Source organism: Eptesicus fuscus, chromosome 16, assembly GCF_027574615.1.
Source record: "Eptesicus fuscus isolate TK198812 chromosome 16, DD_ASM_mEF_20220401, whole genome shotgun sequence".
NCBI lineage: Eukaryota > Metazoa > Chordata > Mammalia > Chiroptera > Vespertilionidae > Eptesicus > Eptesicus fuscus.
In genome coordinates this window covers 67419878-67447210 of record NC_072488.1, presented here as the reverse complement: position 1 = coordinate 67447210, position 27333 = coordinate 67419878, and the positions used below count along the sequence as shown (strand labels likewise).

Here is a 27333-nt window from a genome sequence, read left to right as displayed (position 1 = left end):
TTGCTTGTTTCTAATGAAATAATATTTATTTTATCGCAAATCATAATAATAAAAGGCCAAGAGGCATCACGAAGGAAACGACCAAACGAACGGTCACCATGAGGGGACCCCTGCCATGATCGGGCGGCCCCTCGCGCAGGCGGCCGAGAGCCCCAGAGGGGACCGGCGCCTCAGGCTCCCCACCAGCGCTGCCGCTCCCCTCAGCCATCAGCCCTGCACGGGAGGAGAGGGGAGGAGGGGAGAGGAGGAAGGAAGCTGCCAGTGCAAGTGCGATCAGAGTCACAGATCCACAGATCGTCGAGCTAAAAGCCACACACTCCCACCAAAACCAGGCCTGTAGGTGTTACGCTCTCCCCGTGTGCCTCCCTGCCCCCTCTGCCGAGGGGATCCCGCCCCTGACATGCCTTCCTCCAGGTTGCCCAAACTTGGGAAGGTCCACGTCAGGCTGACTGCCCAGGCCTCAGGGGTGTATTTTTTTAAATAAGGTTCAAAAATGACTTTATTTAGAATAAGAAAATAAATTACAATAACTGTAGGCTCGGGGAATCCACCACTTTCTCTTTTAAATCGTTTCAGGCAGGTTTCCAGAATGCTGCCATTGGCAACCTGCTTGCTCTCTCCCCCAGAACAAATCCAGCCCTCACAGGGGCTCTGAAGCCTCCTTAGCTTTACCATAAAAAGAAAAAATAAAAACATTTCAACAACACTCCTTTCTGTACAAAATCCTTTCTTTTAAAATTTTTTAATTTTATCAAAGTGTAAATACATAGTTCATAATGTATCTTTTCTCTAATAGGCGTGTAGTGTAGTGGTATATCACTGTTGCTTTTATTCTATTGTTGATACTGTTATAGATGTGTCCCATTTCTCCCCCCTTTACCCTCCTCCACCCAGCCCCCCACATCTGACCATCACCACACTTTTGTCTATGTCAATCTTCCTCCCCTCTGACCTCTGTCAGTCCCTCCCATCCTATATAATAAAAGGCTAATATGAAAATCGACCAAACAGTGGAACAACCAGTTGCTATGATGCACACTGATCACCAGGGGGCAGACACTCAATGCAGGAGCTGTCCCCTGGTGGTCAGTGCACTCCCACAGGGAGAGTGCTGCTCAGCCAGAAGCCCTGAGCTGGGCTCACGGCTGGCGAGCACAGCAGCAGTAGCACTCCTACCTCTGTAGCAGTGCTAAGGATGTCTGACTGCTGGCTTGCTTAGGCCCGCTTAGGGGAGCAGGCCTAAGCTGGCACTCGGACATCCCCCAAGGGCTCCCGGACTATGAGAGGGCACAGGCCGTGCTGAGGGACCCCTGCAAGTGCACGAATTTTGTGCACCAGGCCTCTAGTCTACTTAATAAAAGAGTAACATGCTCATTGACTGTACCTTCACGATGCCTACCAGCCAATCAGGAGTGAGTATGCAAATTAACCCAACAAAGATGGTGGGTTAATTTGCATATATGGGTGCTGAGCGGGCTGGGGCTGGGGCAGGACGCTTGCGTTGTTGCCATGGCGATGACTCAGGCGTTCCTCACCACCCCAGCTGCTCCTTGCCTCTGGGCAGTGTGGGAAGGCACAAAGGCTGCTCCGGCCAGAGCAAAGGCAGTGCCGGCAGCCAGGGGAACGAAGGCCCATTCTTGCAGGAATCTTCTTTCGTGCATCGGGCCACTAGTATATATATAAATGTATATGTACAATACTTAGTAGACATGACAGTTCACAGCCACACAATAAAAGTGGACGCATCTGCTGGTGCTGGTGACACTAAGAAAGCCGTGGGAGTGTGCTGAGTGTCTGGAGAATCCCCTCTCTCTTGGTCCAGTCCAGGAGACCAGAGGCCCAGCCCCAGCAACAACCCAGGGGGCTGAGCACCATCCACTTTAGATCAGCCCGATCCAGGCTGTGTGTCCTGCCTGGCAGTCTCTCTGCTCACCAGGGCTGGAGGGAGGTGTGCGTGCAGGCCAGGTCACCAGTGCCTAGGCTGGGAGCTCCTCCCAGCGGTCTCTGTTTTACTGAGTCTTCCCAGTGAGAAAGCCCTTGAGATAACCCTTAAGAGGCTCCACGGGAGCCCCGTGGGGTTTCTCACGGGCATGTGGTAGCGCATGCGAGTCCAGAACCTAGAATTGGGAGGCGCCGACTTTAAGCCTCTCCAAGTGACTGTGGGCAAAACCCGGAGAGCCTTCCTCACCAGGTCAGGTAGGGATTCTGGCTCTTGGAAGGGAGAGAACTTTACTAAAATGAGCTTCAGCATCTGATCATCCAAGGCAAGACTCACTGCTGCTTGCAGTTCAAAGACACTGGGTCCGTTGACATAGTTGGGGCTTAAGATGAAGATTCCTCTTCTACTTTTCTTGATAATGCTCACGATGTCTTCTGTGTACACTGGAAAGAAAGGATTTAACTAATTGCACTCGTATTGTTAAGCCTTGCGTCACAATAACCCTGGTTCCCCCAGACCTACGCAGGGGTTCCCCGCCAGGCGGAGCGGGACTGCTCCCCTGACCTCACGGGCTACCCGCCCTGTCCGCAGCGGGGATACACCCTACTGCCCAGCGACTCGTCTGCAGTTCTTCCGGTGCTGTCTCCTCCAAGGCCCTTCCTGTAGGAGCACAGCTGGTTGGGACAGGGCCGGGGTCAGGAGGGTCGGAACGTCCAGCCCCTGGGTAGGTCTGAGTGGAGAAGGCGGAGGCCCGGCCCAGGCTCCAGCAGCCCGCGGGCCGTGCTGGTCTGTGGCCGGCAGTGTCCCCACACAGGGGCCACCCACTGGGAAAGACAGGGTCGTCCTGTGAGGAGCCAGGGAAGCTCTCTCCCCTGGGATGGAGGCTCACGTGATGGACACGTGTCTGCCAAGGTTCTTCCCTTGTGGCCCGGCAGCCCTAAGCTCACAGCCCTCCCAGGAGGGGCAAGGGAGGGGGGCGGAGAGCGGCCACTGAACCGCCGCATGGCGCTGTCACTTCTCTTGGGGGCAGGGCCTACCTCCTCCTGGGGCCACGTCTCTTTCAAGCAAACACAAGGTGTAGCCATATTTGTTTTCCAGAACTTCGGGGAACAGCTTCAGGGCCAGGCGGTCCTCACTCACAGGCGAGGCGGGCTCGCTCTCGGAGGCGCTCCCCTTGGCGTAGGAGATGAAGGCATCAAACTCCTTTTTATCTGGAGGAGAGGGCGAAGGAAGTGTAAGCCACGCACGCCTGCATGTGCTCGAAACATGGCCCACGGGACAGAGCAGGTCGTTACTGAATTGATTAAAGAAAATAAAAACCAGCAGCCGAGTCCATTTCAAAACCCCGCTGGGAGCGGTGCTCATTGTCTGCCCAGGAGTCGGAGCGGTCCACGTTCTGAAGTTCCGGGCCGACTGCTGGGGTGGCCACGCGGGAGGGGCCTGCGGGGGCGCGCGGTCCCGGGCCGGGCCTGCCCGCACCGCTGACCCCGCACCGGGGCTGTGGGCCGCGGCTGCCCGCAGGAGGTAGCGGACACGCCAAGCCGGTGTCTGGCCCTTAGCAGCACGGATCGGTGTCCTCCCTCCTTCTCCGTGGTCTACAGGGATGGAACTTGCCCCAGGACATGTTTAGGTCTCAAATGCCTCTGTTGACGAAATGACTGCAATTCATGACCGGGACGCAGTAACGAACTATCTGAAAGTGGCGGAAAACCTCCCAAATGAACCCCTGGCTCCGGGCTGGGACACCCGGAGCTTTGCTTGGGGCAGGGGGACCAGTTACCGGGTAGCAACAGCACCCCTGCAGGTGCGGCTCAGAAGTGCACCGGCTCCCTGTGGCCTCCGGGCCTGGGGATGGAGGGAGGAGCCCCACATAAGGGCTGGCCGGGGTGTGGGGCTCCTGCCCTGGAGACAGGGAGGCAGGCATGGCATCCAGGCCGGGCGCTGTGCCCGCAGCAGAGGCCCCAGTGGGGGAGGGCGCTCAGTGTAGTTTCATGTGGAACGTGCCATGGTTGCCCCAATTCCTTCCCAGTCCAGCAAACTAGGACTTTTCTATAATCAGAAAACATGATGTATCTTTGGTAATAAAATTAGAGCGTGGAAGTGTCAGACAACCTGTTAGGTCCTTCAAAATGCTGACATTGTAAACTTCTGTGTATTCGTCACCAACATCAGAGGAAACGTTTTGCTGGAAAACACTGGGTTGGCCAGAGGGGGCACTGGCTGGCTGTGCCCAGTGCCCGTCCGCCCTCACCAGGTTCCTGACGTGTCCGTGGAAGTGAGAGGAGCACGGCGGAGGTTCCCGCCAGCCGACTCTCGGGTACAAGCTGTAGAGCCTCAGACAAGCAGGTTTTAGTGAAGAAGCATGAGGTTGTCCAGGGAAACAAGGCACTGATCAGATACTGGCTTAATTCACAAAGGCTAACTTTTGTTTTAAATAAATCTCAGCAGCCCTCTTGCCTAAGGGTTTCTAGTACGTGTCTCAGTGACGGTCTCAGGGAAGGTGAGGGGGAGCTTTTCACTCACGGCTCCGGAGACCTGACAGCCCTCACGAGTGGTTGGTGTGGGGAAGCGCTGTGGGGCTCCTGCCCGGTGAGGGCTAACCCGGGGTGTGGGCTCCTGCCCGGTGAGGGCTACCCCGGGGTGTGGGCTCCTGCCCGGTGAGGGCTAACCCGGGGTGTGGGCTCCTGCCCGGTGAGGGCTAACCCGGGGTGTGGGCTCCTGCCCGGTGAGGGCTAACCCGGGGTGTGGGGCTCCTGCCCGGTGAGGGCTACCCCGGGGTGTGGGCTCCTGCCCGGTGAGGGCTAACCCGGGGTGTGGGCTCCTGCCCGGTGAGGGCTACCCCGGGGTGTGGGCTCCTGCCCGGTGAGGGCTAACCCGGGGTGTGGGGGTGGGGGGCTGGCCGGGGTGTGGGGCTCCTGCCCGGTGAGGGCTAACCCGGGGTGTGGGCTCCTGCCCGGTGAGGGCTGGCCGGGAGGCCAGCAGAGGAGAGTATTTGCTGAAACTACAGACAGTCTTCTAACCCTGGGCCCAGGGACCAGAGAACACGGAAGTGTTGCGTCTGTTCCGGGCGTGGACGGCACTTCGCCGACAGCAGGGCACCGCAGCTCCCAGAACGTCACACTTTCGGAGACGTTCCCACCAGCGTCCAGCCCCTCGTGGTACAGGCCAGGCTGGCCGAGGTGACACGAAGGGGCCGCACAAGCTCTGCCCTTGCCCAGCAGTCCAGTTTGGGGGAGAGACTGTCTGGCTGTGGGGCTGCTGTGACCAGCTTCACGCAAGGTAACATCAGGGAGGCTGCTGGTTCGCCCCGCCGCCCCGCCACCCCACCCTGTGATGGAAAGCGCAGTCTAAGACCCTCTGCAGGAGGAGGACGCGGGGTCCCCCCCCCCACCCACCCAGCACCGCTTTTGCTGTCAGCAGCGAGACCATTTCAGGTCCAACCTGTGTGAGCCTCATGGCAGCCCCGCAGCTGGCGGGAGGAGCCTTCCCCGCAGGCCGCCTCCAGGTGCAGGTGCCGCAGCCCCGGCTCGGTCCGCAGGTTAGACGTCAGGGAACACCCATTTCTGGGGCTCCTGCGCTGAGCCAGCGCTGAGAGGGACAGTCACACCCAGCGGGCGGCCCTTACCCCCGAGCGTCTCGTCCTGGTCCTGGCAGGTCCGGCACAGCAGCAGCACCTCAATCCAGTACGTGAAGAGCAGCGCGCCCACCACCAGCGCGCCGGCCAGGGCGGCGATGGTGCCCAGGAGGACGTACAGGAGCACCACTGGGGGGGGGGGGCAGGGATAGAACATTGGAAACTAAACTAACTACGATGGTAATCCTGCTCTGTGAACCGGGCGGTTCTGTTCTGCTCAGAGGAGCTCCTGGCTGGGAGCTGCGGGCCTGGGCCACGGGAGCTCACAGGGAGCGCAGCGTCCTCTTCCGAGAACCGCGTGTCATTATGGAAAGGGTTACAACCTCCAGGCACCTGGACCCGGAGGCACTTTGTCCCGGAGGCGCCTGCTCTTTGCTACCCCCAGCCCCTGTTACCTGTAATCTGGTCCCAGGGCGCCCACCCTCTGGGAACCCCCAGCCCGCATGGCGTGTAACCTGTAAGGTTATCCCATGCCCACTTCCCCATGCCTGTAATTCCCACTCCCCCACATAATCTTGTTCTTCTGCCCAATGAGAGCAGCCGGCTTACGGGGGGCAGAGCAGATGTCTGTGGGGGACCTGCTGCTCTCCCATGCTGCCGGCAGGACTGGCATAAACGCTCATCTAGGATCCCACCCGGTCTCTGCTGCATTGGCTCAGTAGTGCCAGGCGGCCCGTCTCCTTAGTTGTCTGGTTACAGGGATACAGCGCCCTGAGCACATGCAGAGCACCCGGCGCTGTGCCCACCCACAGCTTCTCCACCTGTTATCCCGCCAGCACCGCCGCCGCCGGGAGCTTTCTTCCTGAAGGCTGGCATGCTGTCAGCCAGCCTTGAGGGATATCTTACACTGAGTGGGGAGAACCTGGGGGAGGGGCAGGTGCTGGGCAGGCGCCTGGGAAGCGGGTCGGAGCCACTGTTACTTATTTTCCCCGGGAACTGCCCCGTGCTCTGCACCCTCTCACTGCAAACTAGTTCCAGGTACAACCGTCCCCACTGAAGTCTACGCTCCCTGCGGCCAGGAGGTGCGTCTGGCACACCCTCCACGCACCTAACGTAGGAGACACACCTTTACAGAGCGCCCACGGGGACCAGAGCCAGAGGTTGTCTTATTTAAATCTCATGAGCATCCACAGTCTGCTGCTCTAGAATCATTATTAATGAATGAATGAATGAATGAATGATATCACTTTCACCTCTGAGCGTCGTCTCAAAAGAATTACAAGCTATTTCCCACTGGAATGCCCATCCAGCTTTAAAGCGTTGCGGTCTGTGATATACACATATCCTCCCGATGCTGAGCAGAATCACTCTCTCACCTCCAGACTCCAATATCTGACCATCACGTCTTCTGGATTCAGAAGCCGGAAAGGGAAATGAGGGAGGCACCGAGGTTCTAGCACAGGCCTTTGCCTGCAGCTCGCCTAGGTGTTTGTAGAATGAAGGGGAGGATGAGATGGGCTTTTCCAACACAGCCCCATACGCAAAATGTTGGTTAAGGAGGCCGTGTCTGGGTCACTGATGTGAAACTGACTAGCTGTGGTCTTGGTCAGAGTTTTGAGTTCAGCGGCGAAGTGTGTAGAAGGCTGTCTAACAGCGTGTCTCGCTGCTCTCACCACAGCACGATTGCCTAGGTTTGTGGTCGGCAAAATGCGGCTCACGAGCCACATGTGGCTCTTTGGCCCCTTGAGTGTGGCTCTTCCACAAAATACCATGGCCTGGGCGAGTCTATTTTGAAGAAGTGGAGTTAGAAGAAGTTTAAGTTTAAAAAATTTGGCTCTCAAAAGAAATTTCAATCGTTGTACTGTTGATATTTGGCTCTGCTGACTAAGGAGTTTGCTGACCACTGGCCTAGGAAAACCCTGGCCCGCCCTCGGGGGAGGCCCTGTACCCGGCGTACCTCCCTTCTTCCCCCGCAGCCGGAGGGGCTGCGAGGCGTTCCCCAGCGAGTTCTGGGCGAAGCAGATGAAGGTCTTGTGCAGGTCCCTCTGGGCAACTCTGTCCAAGTGGACGGTGCGCTGGATGACTTCCGCCTCCACGGTGGCCTTCACGCTGGGAAAGGAGGAGACATCCCAGCCGCCCAGGGCACACAAGGACACCCGTTCGCAGCCTCAGGACCATGTGACGGCCAGCATCGGCCTCTGCAGAGCTGGGGGCAGCCAGCAGGCGGCGCCCCAGCTCAGCGCGGTCGGGAGGGCTCGGGTTTAGAGGATTGAATCTGCGAAGCGTCGTTCCACGCTTACACACGGGCATAGTCGCCTGTGGGCCTCCGCTGGCCTTGCTTACCTAAGACTTTCCCTGAGGACAGATGCTAACGAGAATTTATTAACATCTACACCGTCCGTGGAGGGCTTACTCGGTATCAGGGCGTCTTAGCGCAAAAGGGGGTTATGGTCCCTCCACTCTGCACCTCACAGGAAGCCCACAGGTGTGGCCTGGGTCTTCTAACTTGGCCAGCAATGCAGACCAGGCGCGGGAGGCGAGCCCGAGTTCACGCTGCCAGTCATGGGACCCGGTGCCTGGCCTGTGCCCTGGCCCATCCAGGCCCAGCAGGAGTGGGAGCCTTTATTTCCCAATGTGGATTCCCTAAAGTCGCCAGTCTCCCCTCTGGCCTCACCCTAAGGAATCTGGTTTACATGCGTGATAGTGCAGGCGGTGTTGCTTGGAGACCCCAACACCAACGCTTCCCCACGGAGCGCTTCCTGCCGCCGGAGACATGCTGAGCGTCTCGCCTGCCCTGTGCGCAGACGCTGGCGGGGGCCTCAGGGGCACGTTGCCGATGGGTGGGAAACAGCCCCCCAGAGGGCATGAGGTCAGAGCACACCCTCTGTCATCCTCGACTCCTTTGAACTTGGATGCAGTATCAGCTTAATAGGGGACCCAATGACTTTCCTTGTGTTAGAAGTTCCTGCTAAATCTGATCACTGCTCCAGAAACCTGTCCTTGGTTATGTTTGTTTATTGAAATGTTTTACAAATCAGAGGGGTGCCAATCACAGGCTGGTACTGTGGAACAGGTCTTAGAAAGACGCAGGCCCGGCAGATTGGCCCCAAGCCCTCAACCTCAGGGCCCCTGTCTAGCCCTGTGAGGAGCTGGGTAGATCCGAATGGCTCTCCAGATTTCCATTTTATGGAGCAAAACTGTCTTCCCAGTTCATTCTGGCCACTAATTTGGGTTCCGTGCTCTTGAGAGCAACAAACTAAGTCTAGATTTTAGAAAACAGAGTAGCTTCCAAGCATTTCAAGACAGACCCCCGCCAAGCCTCCCTTCCCAGGCTGCACTGCTGCCACTGCCCTCACTGCCCGTAGGTTTTGGTCAGACCCCTCGGTCATGCAGCGTTTCCTCATTTCGTACTTTCTGGCTGTAATGGCCCTGGAGACCTGGGTACGCTGAGTGGGCACCGGGGAAACGGGGGCCTGGGGGACAGCATTCCCCCATTTGTGGGGCACGCTGCTTCTGTTCCAGCAGCTGGGGCCACTGTCTGTCTCCTGGTCCCCTGGATGTCTAAAGCAGCCATAGCACCTGCTGCTAAACACGGGACTTTACAGCAACTGAGATACCTCACTCCACGGCCCTGTCGGAGCCGCATTTGGCCCAGGGTTAAAGGTAACATGCACTGACTCATTTTCACCACGAGCTGGTGCTCCTGGCTACATCATCGTGTGTGTGTGTGTGTGTGTGTGTGTGTGTGTGGTGTGTATGTGTGTGGTGATGGGGTGTGTGTATGTGGTGTATGTGTGTAGTGTTGTGTATGTGTGTGTGGTTGTATGTGATGTGTGTGTGAGTGTGGTGCATGTGTATGTGGTGTGTGTGTGGTGTGTGTGTTTGTATGTGGTGTGTGTGGTGTGTGTGTGATGTGTGTGTGTGTGTGTGTGTGTGTTTGCCTCCGTGTGCACGTCGCAGAGGTTTCCGAAGGTGGAAGCACACATTGTGGCTGCAAAGAATATTGTCCTCTGATTTCCTTCTTACCTCCTCCCTTCCTCTGTTGGGATTTCCCTCTCCTGGCCAGAATCTTGGCTGTACCATCTCAGCACCGGTGTGAAGTGCTCTTCAAAGCCAAAGCGTGCCGTGCAGTTCAGTGTCAAAGGTTTTCCTGCAAACGAAGGGGCCGCAGAAGACAGGAAGGCAGCTGTGAGGACACGATCCTGCGCAGCAAGAGACCTGCGGACGCGGCTCCCTGTCCACAGGCCGCCGGCGAAGCGGGGCCGGGAAGGGCCTCATGCCCGCCCGCCCGCCTCTCGGGGGCAGAAACGAGGCAGCCTGCTGCGCTGAGATCGCACACAGGGACTATGGTTTTGGTGGTTTGTTGTTCTATTTTTGTGAAAGAATGTTTCTATCAATTAAAAGATTTTGTATTATAAACGTGTAATAAAGAAAGTATCAGCTATTTTTCAAAAAGGGCATTATCAGAACCAAACTCCTTATTTATTAAAATTTTTTTGTTTATTTTTATTTCTTTTTTATTGTTGACCCTGTGTCCGTTTCTCTCTGCCCTGCCTTTGCCCCCCCGCACCCGGCTCCCAGCACCCCTCCCAGCCTTCACCGCCGCTGTCTGTGTCGATGGCTATTGCACAGGTGCTTCCTGGCTGCTCTCTTCTCATGCTTCCCTCCAGCCCCTCCCCTGACCTCTGTCTGTCTGTCCCATTTTGTTCACCAGGTTATTTTGCTCATTAGATTCCACACATGAGTGAGATCATAAGGTGTTTGTCTTTCTCTGACTGGCTTACTTCCCTCAGTACAATGCTCTCCAGGTCCCTCCGTTGTAAAAACAACTCTCTGTGTTTAAAAAGGGGGTTGGTTTGCTCGGAGCACGCAGGCCCCGTGTGGTCTGAGGGACAGAGGAAAGCTGAGGCGCTGCACCGGCTCGGCCTCCACTGCGGCTGAAGTCAAAGGTCACGCGCCGACCGGCATGGAGTTCAAAGAAGACACCACTCAGGCGTGGAACTGCTGTGGGCCGTGCACGATGGGTGTGCATGGATTTGCACACTAGCCTGTCTCCCCATTTTCTCCGGAGAGCTACCCAGCGATGCACTGCCTCAGCCTCAGTATCCTAACCACGAGGCAGGCAGAGATTCCACTGGAAAACTCATCTTTGCGCCTTATTAATGTTTCTCCCCTAGTAATACTTTAAATTCACTGACTCCATGTGTAACTTCGTTATTTTTAAATTAAATAACTTTTGTCCTTTCTTTTGTCCTTCCATTCTTGTGTTGTTGCCCATATTGCTATCTTATAATCAGGATATACTGCTACCACCACCTAGCGGTCTCTTCCCATAACACAGCACTGTTTTCACATTTCTGTTAGAAATAGTTCACATGTAAAGTAATACTTATTTTGTGGAAGCAGCCAGTCCTTGGTTTGAACAGTGCAGCCCGCAGTTGGCTGTTTGGTGATCGTGGATGCTAGTGAAGCTGACGAGGGAAAAGGCCCGTGGAAGGGCCACTGGCCCCGCGCCCAGGACAAGGCGCTGCTCTGGAAAGCACAGTGAGCGGGCAGGGGTGTGGCCTGCTCCTACAAGCACCTCAAAGGCCAGCGGTTACTGTACTTTTTAAAGGTTAACGCTACTCAAGTTGGTAAACTGGTTAACTTTATAGACGGCACCACGCCTATGGCCTCCTGGGTAAGAAAGAGCGTAACCCTATTGATCGTGTCGAAGGCACCGCCACCGAACAGCCGCTGCCTGGGCTTCTCAGTGCGGCCGTGGGGGTCAGCGTAGTTTTGCCGATTTACACACCTACCGGCTGGAAGTCAGGGTCTGAGGAGGAGGAGGAGGCAGCACGCGTCAGCGGCTGAGCCCCACCCACACCCCATGCTATGGGACTGGGATCCGATTCTCTCTTCCTTGTACCACATCACACTGGGACGTGCTCCGGGTCCCAGCATCCACTAGGGTGACACGCAGCCCACGTACCCAGCTCCACCTCCAGGGTGTCCTGGACAGGCTCCAGGATGTCCGGCTTGAGGGTGGTGTTTTTCACTAACAGGGGAAGAGAAAGAGCATTATTTGCAGGGAAGCTGCAGCCGCCTGCTGAGCACCGGCACGCGCGGCCACATGAGGTCTGTACACGTTGGAGCTGCCTCTGCAGACTCTGTTCACGTTCCAGGGCCTAGGGCCCCGGGTCTGTGTGAAAAGCGAGCTTCCAAAATGACTGCGACATCGTTTGGCTGGTGCTGGCAACACAGTAGCTTTTACAAATCCATGTCTGCTGGGCGCTTTCTGGCAGGCCATGGGGGTGCGGCTGGGTCCGCGCTGGGTGAGCAGGCTGTGCTGTGTGTGCTGTGTGTGCTGTGTGTGCTGTGTGTGCCGTGTGTGCCATGTGTGCTGTGTGTGCTGTGTGTGCCGTGTGTGCCGTGTGTGCTGTGTGTGCTGTGTGTGCTGTGTGTGCCGTGTGTGCTGTGTGTGCCGTGTGTGCTGTGTGTGCCGTGTGTGCCGTGTGTGCTGTGCTGTGCTGTGCTGTGTGTGCTGTGCTGTGTGTGCTGTGTGTGCCGTGTGTGCTGTGGTGCCATGTGTGGCACACTGTGCTGTGCTGTGTGCACTGTGTGCTGTGTGTGCCGTGTGTGCCGTGTGTGCTGTGTGTGCCGTGTGTGCCGTGTGTGCTGTGTGTGCTGTGCTGTGTGTGCTGTGCTGTGTGTGCTGTGTGTGCCGTGTGTGCTGTGTGTACTGTGCTGTGTGTGCCGTGTGTGCTGTGTGTGCAGTGTGTGCTGTGCTGTGTGTGCTGTGTGTGCCGTGTGTGCTGTGTGTGCTGTGCTGTGTGTGCCGTGTGTGCTGTGTGTGCTGTGTGTGCCGTGTGTGCCGTATGTGCTGTGTGTGCTGTGCTGTGTGTGCTGTGTGTGCTGTGCTGTGTGTGCTGTGTGTGCCGTGTGTGCTGTGCGTGCAGTGTGAGCTGTGCTGTGTGTGCTGTGTGTGCTGTGTGTGCTGTGTGTGCCATGTGTGCTGTGTGTGCTGTGCTGTGTGTACCATGTGTGCTGTGTGTACCGTGTATGCCGTGTGTGCTGTGCTGTCTCTCCTCTCAGTACATATCCAAAGCCCACCTAGTTGTCCACCTTGCAACCTGGTCTATCCTCTCCCCTCTCCTTCACTCACAATCTCCCCATCCTCTCAGATACACCCCGAAAATACTGAGTCCATCCGCCTCTCCCCACCCCTCGGCCATCCTAGTTCCCCCTCTATCAGCCATGCCTGCTTGACTGCGGCAGCCTCCTAATCCTTCTCCCATCTCCATCCTCCCCCCACAAACCCATTTTCAACACAGTGGACAGTAACCTCCGTTTAATACAAATCTATTCCCGACCCTCCTCTGCCCAGAACCCTCCATGGCTCCCTACTGTTCCTCGGATGAGGTCCCTGCTCCCCGGGACAGTGTCTGTCAGTCTTGTTTGCAGACACTCGCCTTCCACTGCCCCTGCTCTTGCTGGGCTGCACGGCCTCCCACATCCCCGCGCTGCTGCCTCTGCCGGAGCAGCGTCTTTCCCGCCTCCGTTGGTGACTGGTTCTCATCCCCGTTCCCGCTTTGGGCTCGGGATGCCAGGTCTGGGTTTGTGCCCACTTTCTCTCCGCTCCTCACTTTGTACAGTCATAGCCTGTCCTCTGTCTGCCCGGCAGAGTGCTAAGTTCTGGGAGACCAGAGGAGGGTGCAGGGACCGTTTGCACATCCGCAGCATGAGCCCCATCCTCACACAGACTCGGTTCTCAGCAGACACGTGTGTGCAAATGGACAAGTCAACGAGGGGGGACGAGGAGGACATGAGTGACGACAGACCAGGCTAGATTGAACGAGATGCCACAGGTGGTCCAAGGAGTCCTCGGGGAAGAGAAAGCCGGTCTGCCCCTGGGGACTGACGGCGAGGCGCCAGGCCTGCGGGAAGGACAGCCACGGGCCACCTGGAGGGGCACGTGGTGCCCGCGGGGCGTTTGCTTCTGTCTCCTTCTACCAGGAGCAGTCTGGGCGGCGTGGAACTGCTGAGCTGCGGCAGCGGGGGCAGGGCCAGGCTGCCCGTGCGGCTTGTGGCTCACAGTTAAAGGAGAGGAGGCAAAACTGAGTAATATGTGTCCAAGAGATAAATCAGCTACCGGTAGCTGTTCCATACAAGACATGGCGACTGCCTTGGTAATGCTTTGAGATGGCCACGCTTACATTACTGACTAGTTTATTCATGCAGACACTTGTAGGTCCAGTGGGCTGAGCCAAGGCGATGACTGGGCCATAACATAGGGAACTCTCAGCAGGATAAGCCCTGGCCATAAACATGACAAGATGCTCAGCTTCACTAGCACGCAGGGGAAGGTAAATTGATATAAATAAGAGACCCCACTTGGCACCAACAAAAATAAAGTCTGAGGACACAGACTTTATTTATAATTTGGGAATAATGGGAATCTGTTCACTGCTGATGAAGATGTAAATTGGCAAAACAATACCTTAGAATGATATCGTATGCTTAATAACACAAATCACATTCTATAACATAGAACATTATTCTGTTTTATGAATGGACACACACATATGTACAGAAGGCATAAATAGAAAGAATATAATAAAAAGCTAATATGCAAATTGACAGAACGGCGGAACAATCGGTGGCTATGACATGCACTGACTACGGGGGGGGGGGGGGGGGGGGCAGATGTTCAATGAAGGGGATGCCCCCTGGTGGTCAGTGCACTCCCACAGGGGGAGCGCCACTCAGCCAGAAGCCGGGCTCTCGGCTGGCAAGCATAGCGGCCATGGGGGGAGCCTCTCCCACCTCTGCGGCAGCACTAAGGATGTCTGCTGAGGGCCCCCCCTCCTCCAGTGCATGAATCTCGTGCACCGGGCCTCTGGTAAACTATAAAACTAAACTACATCTGGGAAGGGAGGAGAAAGGGAAGAGATGATGGCATGGGCCTCAAGCTATATCTGTAATGTCTTGTTTCTTTAAATAAAAAGCAAGATTTTAGGCCTGTGGAAAATGTTCACAGTGTTAAAGCTGGTGATAGGTACATGGGTGTCAGCTGTTCCTCTGTGTGAATTATTGGTATCACTTTTAACTTTATTACAGAAACAAACCAGGGATAAATGCATGGGAAACCCAGCTGGGGACAACTTGGATATGAGCCTTCCCTGGAGAAGACTCTAGGTTAATGGGAAAACTGATGTTTGCGATATTCAAGGCTTTCCCCAATGATACTGTATGTCTATCACGCAGCCTCAGGAAGATGACTTTAACTGGGTAGTTGGGATTCAAACATGAAATCTGGAAACCAAGATCTCACTTACCGATGGTTTTCACTTGAACAACAGCTCTGACCGTCCAGGCCCCCGCACCATCGGCCTGAGTGTAGTCGCAGGCGTACGTGCCCTGGTGGTAGTCATAGATCACATCCAGCTGCAGCGGGTTGCTCCTCTGCGCAGAGAGCAGTCTTCCATTCTAACCCGAGAGACAAAAAGTCAAGTAAAGCTCTTTCCTCAGAGAATTGTTCTTAGGCGAATTGCGCCTTTCGGAAGACTTCACACATAGAACCACGGAAGGGAACAGCCCGCCTGAGCTGAGCACACGACAGTCACCCTCGAGCGAGGGAGAGGTTCTGTTGGGAAGTTGTCCTTGCAAAGTTCTTCCTTAAAATGAGAGGCGTCTACATACCATCATGCTGTGGGCGCCCAATCTAGTCAGCCCACTAAGATATATTTAATTTATTATTTTTCAAAGTATGAGTCAGGCCCCTGAGAGTATTCCAGAAAACTCATCATATTCTAAGTAGCTAATTCCAAATGAATTTTTTTTAAAAACCTATGTGTTTATTATGTCAGAAAATGTATGCAGATTTTCTATATATGGGGGTAATATAAAGCTTCCTCTTTAAATAAATTTAACTTTAATAAAATAATAAAATTGAAATTTAAAATACTACGTACATCAATATGACAACGAATGGCTGGTGACTGGAAAACAGCTGTTTCCCTCATGGTGGCCAAAGCTGCCTGAGGACTGAAATAGCTGGGAGCCTCCCTCTCCCTTCGGAGTCTGTCCGAGCACCTCTGGTGCTTCGGATAAAGTCTCCCCGCTGCAGTGTGCCTGCCTTCCTTAGCCTCCCCGCTGCAGTGCCTGCCTTCCTTACCCTCCCCGCTGCAGTGACTGCCTTCCTTACCCTCCCCCTGCAGTGACTGCCTTCCTTAGCCTCCCCGCTGCAGTGTGCCTGCCTTCCTTACCCTCCCTGCTGCAGTGACTGCCTACCTTAGCCTCCCTGCTGCAGTGTGCCTGCCTTCCTTAGCCTCCCCGCTGCAGTGCCTGCCTTCCTTAGCCTCCCCGCTGCAGTGTGCCTGCCTTCCTTAGCCTCCCCGCTGCAGTGCCTGCCTTCCTTAGCCTCCCCGCTGCAGTGACTGCCTTCCTTACCCTCCCCCTGCAGTGACTGCCTTCCTTACCCTCCCCGCTGCAGTGTGCCTGCCTACCTTAGCCTCCCTGCTGCAGTGACTGCCTACCTTAGCCTCCCTGCTGCAGTGTGCCTGCCTTCCTTAGCCTCCCCACTGCAGTGTGCCTGCCTTCCTTAGCCTCCCCGCTGCAGTGACTGCCTTCCTTAGCCTCCCCGCTGCAGTGCCTGCCTTCCTTAGCCTCCCCGCTGCAGTGTGCCTGCCTTCCTTAGCCTCCCCGCTGCAGTGTGCCTGCCTTCCTTAGCCTCCCAGCTGCAGTGTGTCTGCCTTCCTTAGCCTCCTCGCTGCAGTGTGCCTGCCTTACTTAGCCTCCCCGCTGCAGTGTGACTGCCTTCCTTAGCCACCCCACTGCAGTGTGCATGCCTTCCTTAGCCTCCCCGCTGCAGTGTGCCTGCCTTCCTTACCCTCCCCGCTGCAGTGCCTGCCTTCCTTAGCCTCCCCGCTGCAGTGTGCCTGCCTTCCTTAGCCTCCCCGCTGCAGTGTGCCTGCCTTACTTAGCCTCCCCGCTGCAGTGTGCCTGCCTTCCTTAGCCTCCCCGCTGCAGTGTGCCTGCCTTCCTTAGCCTCCCCGCTGCAGTGTGCCTGCCTTCCTTACCCTCCCCGCTGCAGTGCCTGCCTTCCTTAGCCTCCCCGCTGCAGTGTGCCTGCCTTCCTTAGCCTCCCCGCTGCAGTGACTGCCTTCCTTAGCCTCCCCGCTGCAGTGACTGCCTTCCTTAGCCTCCCCGCTGCAGTGCCTGCCTTCCTTAGCCTCCCCGCTGCAGTGACTGCCTTCCTTAGCCTCCCCACTGCAGTGTGCCTGCCTTCCTTAGCCTCCCCGCTGCAGTGTGCCTGCCTTCCTTAGCCTCCCCGCTGCAGTGTGCCTGCCTTCCTTACCCTCCCCGCTGCAGTGCCTGCCTTCCTTAGCCTCCCCGCTGCAGTGCCTGCCTTCCTTAGCCTCCCCGCTGCAGTGCCTGCCTTCCTTACCCTCCCCGCTGCAGTGTGCCTGCCTTCCTTAGCCTCCCCGCTGCAGTGTGCCTGCCTTCCTTACCCTCCCCCTGCAGTGACTGCCTTCCTTAGCCTCCCCGCTGCAGTGCCTGCCTTCCTTAGCCTCCCCGCTGCAGTGACTGCCTTCCTTAGCCTCCCCACTGCAGTGTGCCTGCCTTCCTTAGCCTCCCCGCTGCAGTGTGCCTGCCTTTCCTTGCTGACTCTTGCCCTGTCAGTGGCCTCTGCCCCCGCCATCCCGCAGTGCCATGCTCCTTCTCACCCAGGCTTACAGTCTGCCCGCCTTTGCCTGGGTGGGCGCTGCTCAGCTTCAACCCCACGGAGAGGGAGCCCTTCCCGGGACAAGTCAGGTACCACTACCAGCTCCGCGCAGCGGGCTCAGACCGCCGTCATTGCGTCCTCCCCACTGTGTGTGCCCCTCGTATGTAGTGTGGTGTTGAGTGTGTAGGTATCTCCTTCTCTGGGGTTGTCAAGAGCAGTCTCTGTCCTAAGACATATGCCAGGTCCTAGACACACCGGGCGGAATCAACCCAGCCTTTCTCTCAGTGAGCGCGATGTGCAAGGACGCAGGCCCGCGTGTCAGCCAGAGGGAGATGCACCCGGTGGCCATGCCTCTGCTTATAGGAAGCAGGCGTGCCCCTCCAGTCCAAGCAGAGCGTTGAAGAATGTGTAGCAACCAGTCAGTTAAAGGAAAGCCAGCTAAGAACTCTTGAAGCAAAGCATGCACGCAGGAAGCAAGGCCAGCTGAAGGGCTGATGTGCGTGGTTGTGTTTGATCTCTGGGCTCCAGCCCCCAGCAGGCGGCGGCAGCAGGCTGCCCTCTGCAGAGGGTGAGTGAGTGATGAGTGCGTGCACAACTGAACAGAAGGTTTTGAAGCTTAAGAGTCATATTATTAGGCTTTTTTTTTTTTAAATGGCAACTCAGTGTGAGAGCACCTACCAAATTAAGCAAAGACTATCATAATCACTTTTGTACCACGAGGGACTGGGGCAGGGTCGGAGCATGAGCATCTGTTAGGTGATTATCACTGTGCACTTATGGGGAGCTCCTGCCTCCACGTGGCACGTGGCCTTCCGAGTTCCATCCAGGAGTGCCAGGAGCAGCCCGCTCACCACTGCAGGCAAGGAAAATGGAGCAACAACAAAGAGTAGCAGTGAGAGCCTGTCACCCACGCAGCCCCACAGAGCTTTCTCGTGTGTCAGCTCGTCTGACTGTCCAAAGGCTTCCTGGCTGGGTTTGCACAGGTCCTGGTTTCCATTCTACAGACGAGGAGCCTGAGCTCCGGACTTGGTCTTTTGCTCTGTGGCACAGAGCTGGTCAGTGAGAGCACTGGACATTTATCTAAATGACTCTGATTTTGAGTTTCCAGTTCTGATGGAGGAATTCCCCTTCCACGCTGCCTGCTGACTTGTAGAGTCAGGGATTCCCCACTCCACATCTCTGGTGTGGTTCCTGTGGCTCAGGAGGAATTTCCAGGAGGTTGGCAAGCAGCCGGGGGTGGGGGCAGAACTGGTTGGAGGGGCAGCTGCCGTGTGAAGAAAACCAAGGCCAAGTAGTGGGGCAGACAAGGTTAAACAGCCGGTCAGCTGATCTCAAGGATCAAGAATCCTTTAAAAGGAAGGTTCAGAGCACGGGATAAAAGTCAGAGACAGAATCCTGCACAGCACAGTAACAATGTAAAAGAACAGAAACTAGAGTGGAGGTTGTTGTAAATCACATGGGAAGGCAGAGTTAGAACTAAGACGTTGGCTGAGCGAGGGAAGATGAGTGATAACAAAGTGGACCTAATCCTCCTATATAAGGGTAATATGCAAATCAACAAACTGTAGCTATGACATGCACTGACCACCAGGGGGCAGATGCTCAACACAGGAGCTTCCCCTAGCCGGCAGGCCCAGATGGCCCAATGGAGCCTGCCAGCCAACCTCTCAGTCCCTTCTCCTGGCGGGCAGGCTCCAATTGCCTGATGGGGAATGGGGAACCGGGAGTGGGTCACTGCGGACACCCGTGGCACCAGGCCAAGGCCCCCTGCCCCGCTGGTCACTCCATACACAGAGGGTGACCAGTGTCAGGGGACAGGCTGGCAAGTGGGTGGGAACAGCCAACCTCGAGGTACCTCCCCCTACCCCCCCAGGCCAGTGGGCTCCCATCGCCCAATGGCGAGTGGGGAACAAAGGGTGGGTGGCAGCGAGGGGCTGGGCTGGCTGCTGGCAGCCGGGGAAGATGGCCCTGATCACTGGCCAAGCCTAGGGCCTGTATCCATGCACGAATTTCGTGTGCCAGGCCTCTAGCTTTTTCCATAAAAATATAAGTATGGCTTAGTATGTACCATTAAGACTTTATGAGGTGGAAATAAAAGGAACATCAAAGACAAGCAATAAGAGATAAGCAATTTGTGTTAAGAATGATGGAAACCCCTTTCTAATAATACAATCACAAATGAGTCAGGTGGGAAACAGAGGGGCTAGTTTTGTTCAGATGTAAAGAAAATAACCAGATACAGAAGGAGCAGCAGCTCAGTGTGAACCTGTGTGAATAGTGTCAGGAAGTCCTGGAGAGAACTGAGGCATGAAAATAAAGCTGAGGACACTAAACACCCTTTATTTTATTTACTTATTTTTAATCCTCACCTGAGAATACTTTAAAATTGATTTTAGAGAGAGAGGAAGAGAGGGAGAGAGCCATTGATGTGAAAGAGAAGCATTGATTGGCTGCCTCTGGTACTTGCCCTGACCAGGGATCAAACCCAGAACCTTTTTGGTGTATGGGATGACACACCAGCCAACTGAGCTACCTGCCAGGGTAAAAGGACTTTTAAAGGAATGTGTGGAGCAAGGAGAAGAACAAAGCAGGAAAGCGTGGCTGACTCGAGACTTTACTATTCTACTCTGATGCATCTGCATCTCAGGTCCTGTCTTCCCGGGACGCGGTGCTCTCACGTCTGTTAATGACTCTGCGTGCCCAGCTCCCCCTTCTCACCCCTAACTGAATGCGTGGCTGCTTTCTCCAGTTTGGTATATGCTGTGAGTTTACTTCGAACCATAAAGTCCCCAAATGTGGAGTCACCCTTTCACCCCCTCCAGTGACATCATTTGATCTGTTTTATTCCTTGAAAATATCTGTAGGGTCCAACATCTTCTCTTCCCCCGGGTCCCGGCTCAGGACTTATACTTGGAAAGTTCAAACACACCAACAGGGACCTAGTAACACTACCACATTCCCAGCCTGCCGCCTGTGCGCACAGTCCACCCTGACTCCACCGGCACGACCCTCTGCCCGCCGAGCCGAGCGCTGCCCAGCCCGGAGCGTGCCTGCCGGCTCCTGTTTCCAGCGTCCATCCCGCACTCCCTCCAAGGGCCGCTGAGCCGTCACTTGTTGCATCAACTAACAACATTCCATTTACACACATTTTGCTCTAACATGTTTCTTTTAATGGGCGTAAATGTGTGCTATGGAGAGCAATTCTGCCTGGATTCAGGGTGCCTGCGTTAGTGCCATCTGCTCTGCAGGGGTGTGAGACACCCACCGTTTAGCATGAGAGAAAGGAGCATTGGGTGCTATTTCCTGCCTAATAGCATCACTTTCAGTAATACACTGCATCCATGAGCTCTGTGAGCCTCCAGGTATGCATGTGTCTGTGTGCATGTGTGTGTATGCACTGCACACACACACACACACACACACACACACGTAATGCATAAACAACCTAAACCGTGCCTCTCCAACGCTGCATCAGAAGGTACAATTTTCACAGCAGGCATTGCTTCCTGCGCCTAGAACAGATACCTTTCCCCACGGACACATCCTGGCACGTGCAGTGAAAGCCTAGAGAAGTGAATGAAGCTTCTTAGTGAACGTCAGACAGCCTCAGGGTGTCGCTTATAGAGCAATTTGTGCAGGAAGTTGGCAGCGCTCTGGCTGGTGCTTACCCAAAGTGAAACGCCTTTCATTTCAAGGTGTGCAGGTCTATCTGGAAGGCGGGGCAAGCCTCTTTGCGGGGCTGGGAGCAGCCCCTGGGCACAGCAAGGCCTCTGTCACCCGGTTACAATACTCACCGGCCAAGAGGGACCTGACAGGGCTGAGCAGAACCGCGGACTCCTTACTGACCTCATCTTAGAGGCTGTGAAATGAATGTGCCCCAAACTGGGAGTTTTGAAGCCAGCACGTTTTCAGTGTCACTTTAAAATGCAAATGGCATCCCTCACCCTCCCCGAGTCGGTATTTCTACAAAGGCATAGAGCACCGGCCACCTGCTGTCCCCAGGTCTCAGGAGAACCAAGTGGCAAACGCTCTCCCCAGCAGGTGCCCCTCCACGCCTCTACTGTGGGGTCTGGGCGTGCACGGGACCACCCAGCAAGCAGGCTGCCTGCTGGACACCAATCAGCGGCAAGCTAAAATGATGTTTTATATTAACAAACGGACATATTTTGAAGTCAAATTTAAAGTTTTACATGACTTTTAAGGCAAAGTACTGGACTTTACACGATTGTTGCTAGTGCAGTGGCATTTGAATTCTATCCCCTGATTCCGCGTCCAGGGGCCGGCTGGCAGGGGCTTTGGAGGCGATGCTGGGAGCGCTGCATAGGCTGTGGCACGCGGTGACCATAAGCACAGGAGAATGCCCAGTGCTCTGCTCTGTGGTTGGTAACTCACGTCATCACGGAACTGCCTCTCCTGGCCCCGTGGCCTCCTCTGAGCACCGCACGCCCGCCTCCCGGTCTCGCCTGCCCCTCAGGGCCACCCAGAGCTGCCACTCAGGAAAGCGCTCTACTCCCCGGGGCCCCAGGGCCCTTCTTCTCACTCAGGGCTTTCCTCGGGCCGGCTGCCGGGCCGGCGGTAACTGTCTTACCCCACACGGACACCCCTGACCTGAGGAAGTGTCCCGGCACCATGGAAGGGCGCTGGGACAGCTGGGACCGCGTCCTGTGGCCGGGCGAAGGCCATTTTAGAAAGTCGGTCTTTCTTGTAGGCACAAGGCCAGCCCTGGGGAAGCTCTGGGCCTGACATCCTCACGCCCACGATTCTGTGTACGGACAGACGCGGCCACTGAACCCCACATCCTGCGCGGGTTTGGGAGAAGTCACTCTTACCTGGTACCAGGTCATCTCTGGGCTCGGGGCGCCCCCCTGGCAGCTGAGGCTGGGGCAGTGAATGGAGTCCGTGCTGCCCAGACGGAGGTAGCGCGTCCGGGGCGCGGGGCTCGCGCAGGACAGGTCGGCCCGGGGCCGCACCTCCAGGACCATCCTCGCACAGCAGGCCTCGTCGCTGGGGCTCCTGGGAGAGGCAGCGCGTCCCGTGAACACAGATTAGACCCAGACACGAGGGGCTGGGCATGTTTTCAGATAAGAATGCGTGTGGGACTTACCTAGTCCTGGGCCTACAAATATATGACCCCGCACTGCTCCTCTCCACCGTCAAAAAACGCAGGGTCGTCTTGTCCAGGAGGAGGTGAGACTGGTTCCTGGTAATTTCCTGTAACGCGCCTCCTTCCCGAGGTTGAAGGTACCACTGGGCATCAGACAGGCCCTCGCCGCCAGGGCAGGGCCGGCGTTCAGGGCCCGGGGCGGGAGAGAGAGGGTTTCTGCGGTGGAAACGGGATTTCTCTGGCTCTGCCAAGTCACAGAACAAGACAAACTCCTCGGTGCTCTTTGAGGAGTACATCCAAAGAAAGTTTTTGACGGAGCAACCTGAAAACCACAATAAACAAAGCAACACAGAAGTGCATTCAAGGATGAAACTGACATATTTACAAAGAATAGTGTGCATCGTTCCACTTCACTGTCCCCATTTTGTGGGAAAAGGAAGTTTACATGCTAACGCCCCCCCCCCCCAGGGCACCCCAGCATCTTCAGCATAGCAGGGCGTAACATTTGATTGTTATTTAATTTTATTTTGAGCAGTTAGACGGCTAAGCCCATGTATTCCTCTTCCTGCTCCCACCCAACACCCACCTGAGTAACGGGGTTCCCATCAATACTTGGTATCAGCTGAAGGCTGTTCACCCCAATAATTTCTCCTCTTACAACCCCTTACTTCTAAGAAGAATGTGTTCTGTGTTAGTGTGTCATGCTACTGATATATCAAATTATCTGTCACTTTAAACTTTGACCATAAGGTTCAGTGTTGACATGAAAAGTGAAGCCCCTACCTGAAATATTAAACCCTTTAATCCTCTCTCCTGTGACAAACCAGAGAAAGATCCACCCCAAATGGAACATTGTCCGCCCAGGGTCCGGCTCCCCCAGGAAGCGCTCCGTGGCGGCCGGGGGTGCGCTGGGACTCAGAGTCCGCCCCGCGAAGCCTCTTCATTGCTGTAAAGAAGTGGGAGATAAGAAATCGAAACTGTGAGCAAAATGCAAGTCACACAGGAAGCTTCGAAAGGGCAGGTCCTTCCCGGCGAGCGGCCACATGTCCATGTGTGCGTGGCATCAGGGGGTGTGCAGGCTGCGCGCCTCCCCCATCTCCGGGAGGGAGGGCGTGGCAAGCGCACGGCATCGCCGCCCGGGGCGCAGGCCGTGCGTCCTTCTGACCCCGTTTCCTCACAGGGTTCTTCTTTCCACGTCGCACCTCTATGCACATTTCCATGAGTAATTTGGAAAGAATTAAATGAAAATGTTCCTGGAAAGAAAATGCCACTTTGAGTGAGAATGTTGGCCTCCCCGCGCCTGGGGAGCAGGTGGTGGTGAACCTGCACGCTGCTGGTTTGAGGTAACTGCAGCGAATGCAGGATGCTGGCCTCTGTGTCGCAAGTAAGAGGAAAACGCTGCTGCTGGATGGCATTGCGGCCAAGCCTCTGAGGGGAAAACGAGGATGGGTCACCGCAGAAAGTGTAGGAACCTGGGCTGGGCCCCCAGCGGCCGGTCCCTTGTTGGTAGGGTGGCCATTGGGATTTTCAAATCACCTGCAAGAGAGGAGAGGTCAGGGTCCTGGTCCATCCAGGCCGCCACGGGGTGGGTATGAAGCGGGAACGCCCTCCTTGCAGTCCTGGGGCCTGGGGGCCTGCATCACGGCGCCAGTGTGACTGGCTCTGGTGAAGGCCTCTAAGCCGGCCTTCTTGAAATCCCATTCATGAAGGCTCCATCCTTATTTTCTAAACACCCCCCTATGGCCCACCTCTAATACCATCACTAAGATAAGGTAATACCCTTGCTAGGGTATTATCCTTGAGGGTTAGGATTTCAACATATAAATTAGGAGGCTGGGGGAACACAGACATTCGGGTCATAGCAGTGGGTAATATTTGATTTTTATTTTATTTTGAGTGGAAAAATAAAAGTAATTTTCCTATAGAACAGTTTTCCTGTGCCTCTGAGAGTTCTGACTATTATCACTAACATAGAAATAAGCTGTGCATTATTCTTGGGCTTACAGACATAAGACACGTTAACCCCTGATCTCAGCTAACTCTTCTCCGAGAACACTTCCACCTGCTGCAGGCAAACCGGGGAGGGGACAAATGAAATTGTACAGCCCCTGTTCTCAAGGGCCTGACTGTGTGGAGAACAATGTTAAAGAAAACATTATTTGACACTGATTAGAACAGCAAGGAAGACTTTGTTCAAGACCAGGGCCTGGGGAGAGAGATCAGCTCAACCCAAAACACAACAAGGACAGGGCAGGGGGGGAGGGGGGGGCATCTCCAGCCCAGGAGCAGGGCACGGCAGGCAGGGCATGGACACTTCCCAAGAGGAGAGATGAAAGGCTGGGGAGTCTTAGGAAGCTGCCCTAACAGGATTCTTTCTGAAGACAGCATAAGGACTTAGAAACAAGGGTGGGGAATAGAAACTTGATCAGGTATCAAGCTGGCTGATCAAATATCAAGGCCAGGGGATGACTTAGCAGAATTCCTTGCTAAAACTGGGCTGGGCAGACCAAAGACAAAGAAGGGCTGGGCCCACGCTGATCTGAGAAGAGGTCTTCAGAGGAGCCGGACTAAAATTTGGTCAAGGACAGAGTCTTTGTCAACATGAACATGATAATAAACAATTCCATGAAGATGAAATAAAGAAACAAATGCAGTGATGACAGGAAAGGGAAAATAAAGGGGGAAGTAAAGGGAGGAAGGAAGGGGGTGGGAGAGAAAATAAGCTATACTAAATATCATATGGCCACTCTGAAAGTTCCCTTAAAAAATCTTCTCCCTGCACATCTTTGATTTTTAGGAAGCTCACAACATCAATCTTTCTCTGTACCCACATCTAACCAGCCATGCAAGTCTGCTCATACATTCCTGCACTCACTGGTCCTTCCTGCAACCACTCCCTCCACCCACGACTTTCCCAGGACCTTTCTTTCCAGGTGTCTCCATCTTTTCTCATAAAGAAACACTTGCCTTTCCTCATCTTATAAAAGTCTTCATTTTCAACCAGTTTCACACACACACACACACACCCACCATGTCTCCAACATCTTTGGATGCAGGAGGAGGGATAACTTTAATATTTATAAATTAGTTATCAATAATTAATGTTTCTCTAGCAGAAACAATGAGCTTGAGGTGTCCTTGGGGATCCGGTTGGAGCAGAGGAATCTGGGGCAACAGCACAGGGGGAAGGGGCTCAAGCCAGAGAAGTCTGGAAGCTGCCAGGGAGAAGAGATGGGCTTCCCCAAGGAGCACTGGCCTGGAAGGGTCGGTCAGGACCAGGAGAAGTTAAACGGAATATAGCCCAAAAGGAAGAAAGTAAAAAACAGAGCACAGGGACCACCCTGACACTGAGCGCAGAGAGAACTTGAAGGGAAGACCAGATGCCAATGGCAGCAGCTAAGGAGGAATCAGACACAAAAACACTGCAAGTGTCCATTATGTTTGACCACCAACGGGTCAGATGAGTGCACAGGGAGGGGAGATGATGAGAGCTGTGCTGTGATGAGGGAGCAGAGGGACAATGTGGAGAGTGGGGACAAGCCACGTCTCCCACAGGCCACACTGCGGGGAAGACAGGCTCCTGTGTTGGTGAAAGGAGAGCTTTGACAGGATTCTCCTGTGTGGGGAGTGAGTAGGCAGGTAGCAGGTGAAATAGAAGTGAGAGTGAGATTCATGGACCGATTTCTCTGAGGAGGCAGGAAGAGAGACAGCCTGAAAACCACAGAGACATGATCTTGGACAGGAGGAGGGCAGAGCCACGCAGTGGGCAGGTCTCCCAGCCCAGCATGCGCAGGCGGAGGCAGGAGCATGGCTGCTCACCCTGGCTGTGAGCTGCTGAAAGTGGGTGCGCTCTGTGCCCAGGAGCTTCCTGAGGGTGGAGGGCCGGGAGAGGGCTGGGACAGGGCTGAGACACTGCGCTCTGTCCCCGCGGGCTGCTCTTTCTCATAAGGACTGTGGTCAAGAAAAGGGTAGTCTAAAGCTGCTGCCTTTCAAGATGTGGCCTGCGCCCTCATCTTCCTTTCTTTTGGCCACAAAGCCCTGAACAAATAATCTACCATCGCCAGCCTCTGGTGGCATTTTTCTATGCTGACTTCACTGGCCCCTCTGCCTGCGAAGTGAAGAATCCAGTCCCCAGCACCCCGTGGGAAGCTCTGCATGACCTCATTTGGCTCTCATATCTGACCTGGATTTCTTCCTCAGAGAGTCTCTCCCTGCCCACCTGTATGATGACATCCCTCCCCACTCACCCACTGCGCCTGCCAGCCGGTCACACTCATGTTACTCAGGTGACATTCCTTTGTCTCAGTGACCCAGGCTCTCTCGTGTACTCTCTGGGTGAGAGCTACGGTCCTTCTGTTTTATTGACGGACAAAATTTACCATGCTTGAAATAGTGGTCCCCACTAATAATGGGTGCAATGAGGGGAGTTTATGTACAAATGTAGAGACCCTGTCCCGCTACCACATGCTGTTGCCTCACAGAAAGAGATGAGAGCCCATCAGGGAGACTCCCAGTGTCCAAAGGGTCTCTTCCTCAAAGCATTTTCCTGGTTCTATATGAGCTGCATGTCTTCTTCCAGAGGTTGAGGATCACTGCCCTCCGTGGGTCAAGGCTACAACTTCAATGATATTTGGTTGATAATGAACTAAGAATTTCACTGACCAGAGCTTTGGGTGGGAGAAAAACAGAAGAGAAGAAAATGCTGGAGAAGTCAGGTGTCAAATTTGGCAAACATCTTGAGTCCTTACCCAAAAAATGCTCAAAGCCTTATGAATATATTTATGTTAGAACCACCAGTTTTTATAAACTGAAGACTCCAGACATGTAGAAATATAAATTTTGCCATTCAGATAGCACACATATTATTACAAAACATTTTATGAGAAGGAATTGTGTTAGCAATTAATTTTGAAACATTTTTAAGCTCTTTCCGCAGCTTACATTTTCTGGTTAGGAAATCTAGTGAAAAAATGTACTATTGCCTTACCTTTATTTCCTGTTCTGAAGAC

General features: G+C 54.8%; 1 protein-coding gene across 4 annotated transcripts; it reads right to left on the bottom strand.

The window, feature by feature from the left end:
* On the bottom strand, nucleotides 1–27333 carry IL18RAP (interleukin 18 receptor accessory protein). 4 transcript variants are annotated; one of them, XM_054727988.1, is made up of 10 exons: nucleotides 27312–27333; nucleotides 22325–22646; nucleotides 22050–22233; nucleotides 14831–14981; nucleotides 11485–11550; nucleotides 9540–9663; nucleotides 7471–7622; nucleotides 5565–5702; nucleotides 2977–3150; nucleotides 1–2382 (listed from the first exon to the last, which is right to left on the bottom strand). In XM_054727988.1, the coding sequence occupies exons 2-10, from the start codon at nucleotides 22618–22620 to the stop codon at nucleotides 1967–1969; spliced, it is 1701 nt and encodes a 566-aa protein (XP_054583963.1). In that variant the 5' UTR covers nucleotides 22621–22646; nucleotides 27312–27333; the 3' UTR covers nucleotides 1–1966. The 4 variants fall into 4 exon arrangements, with proteins under 4 accessions (XP_054583963.1, XP_008151649.2, XP_054583965.1 ...); XM_008153427.3 differs by lacking the exon at nucleotides 27312–27333 and adding an exon at nucleotides 23108–23291; XM_054727990.1 differs by lacking the exons at nucleotides 2977–3150; nucleotides 27312–27333 and adding an exon at nucleotides 23108–23291.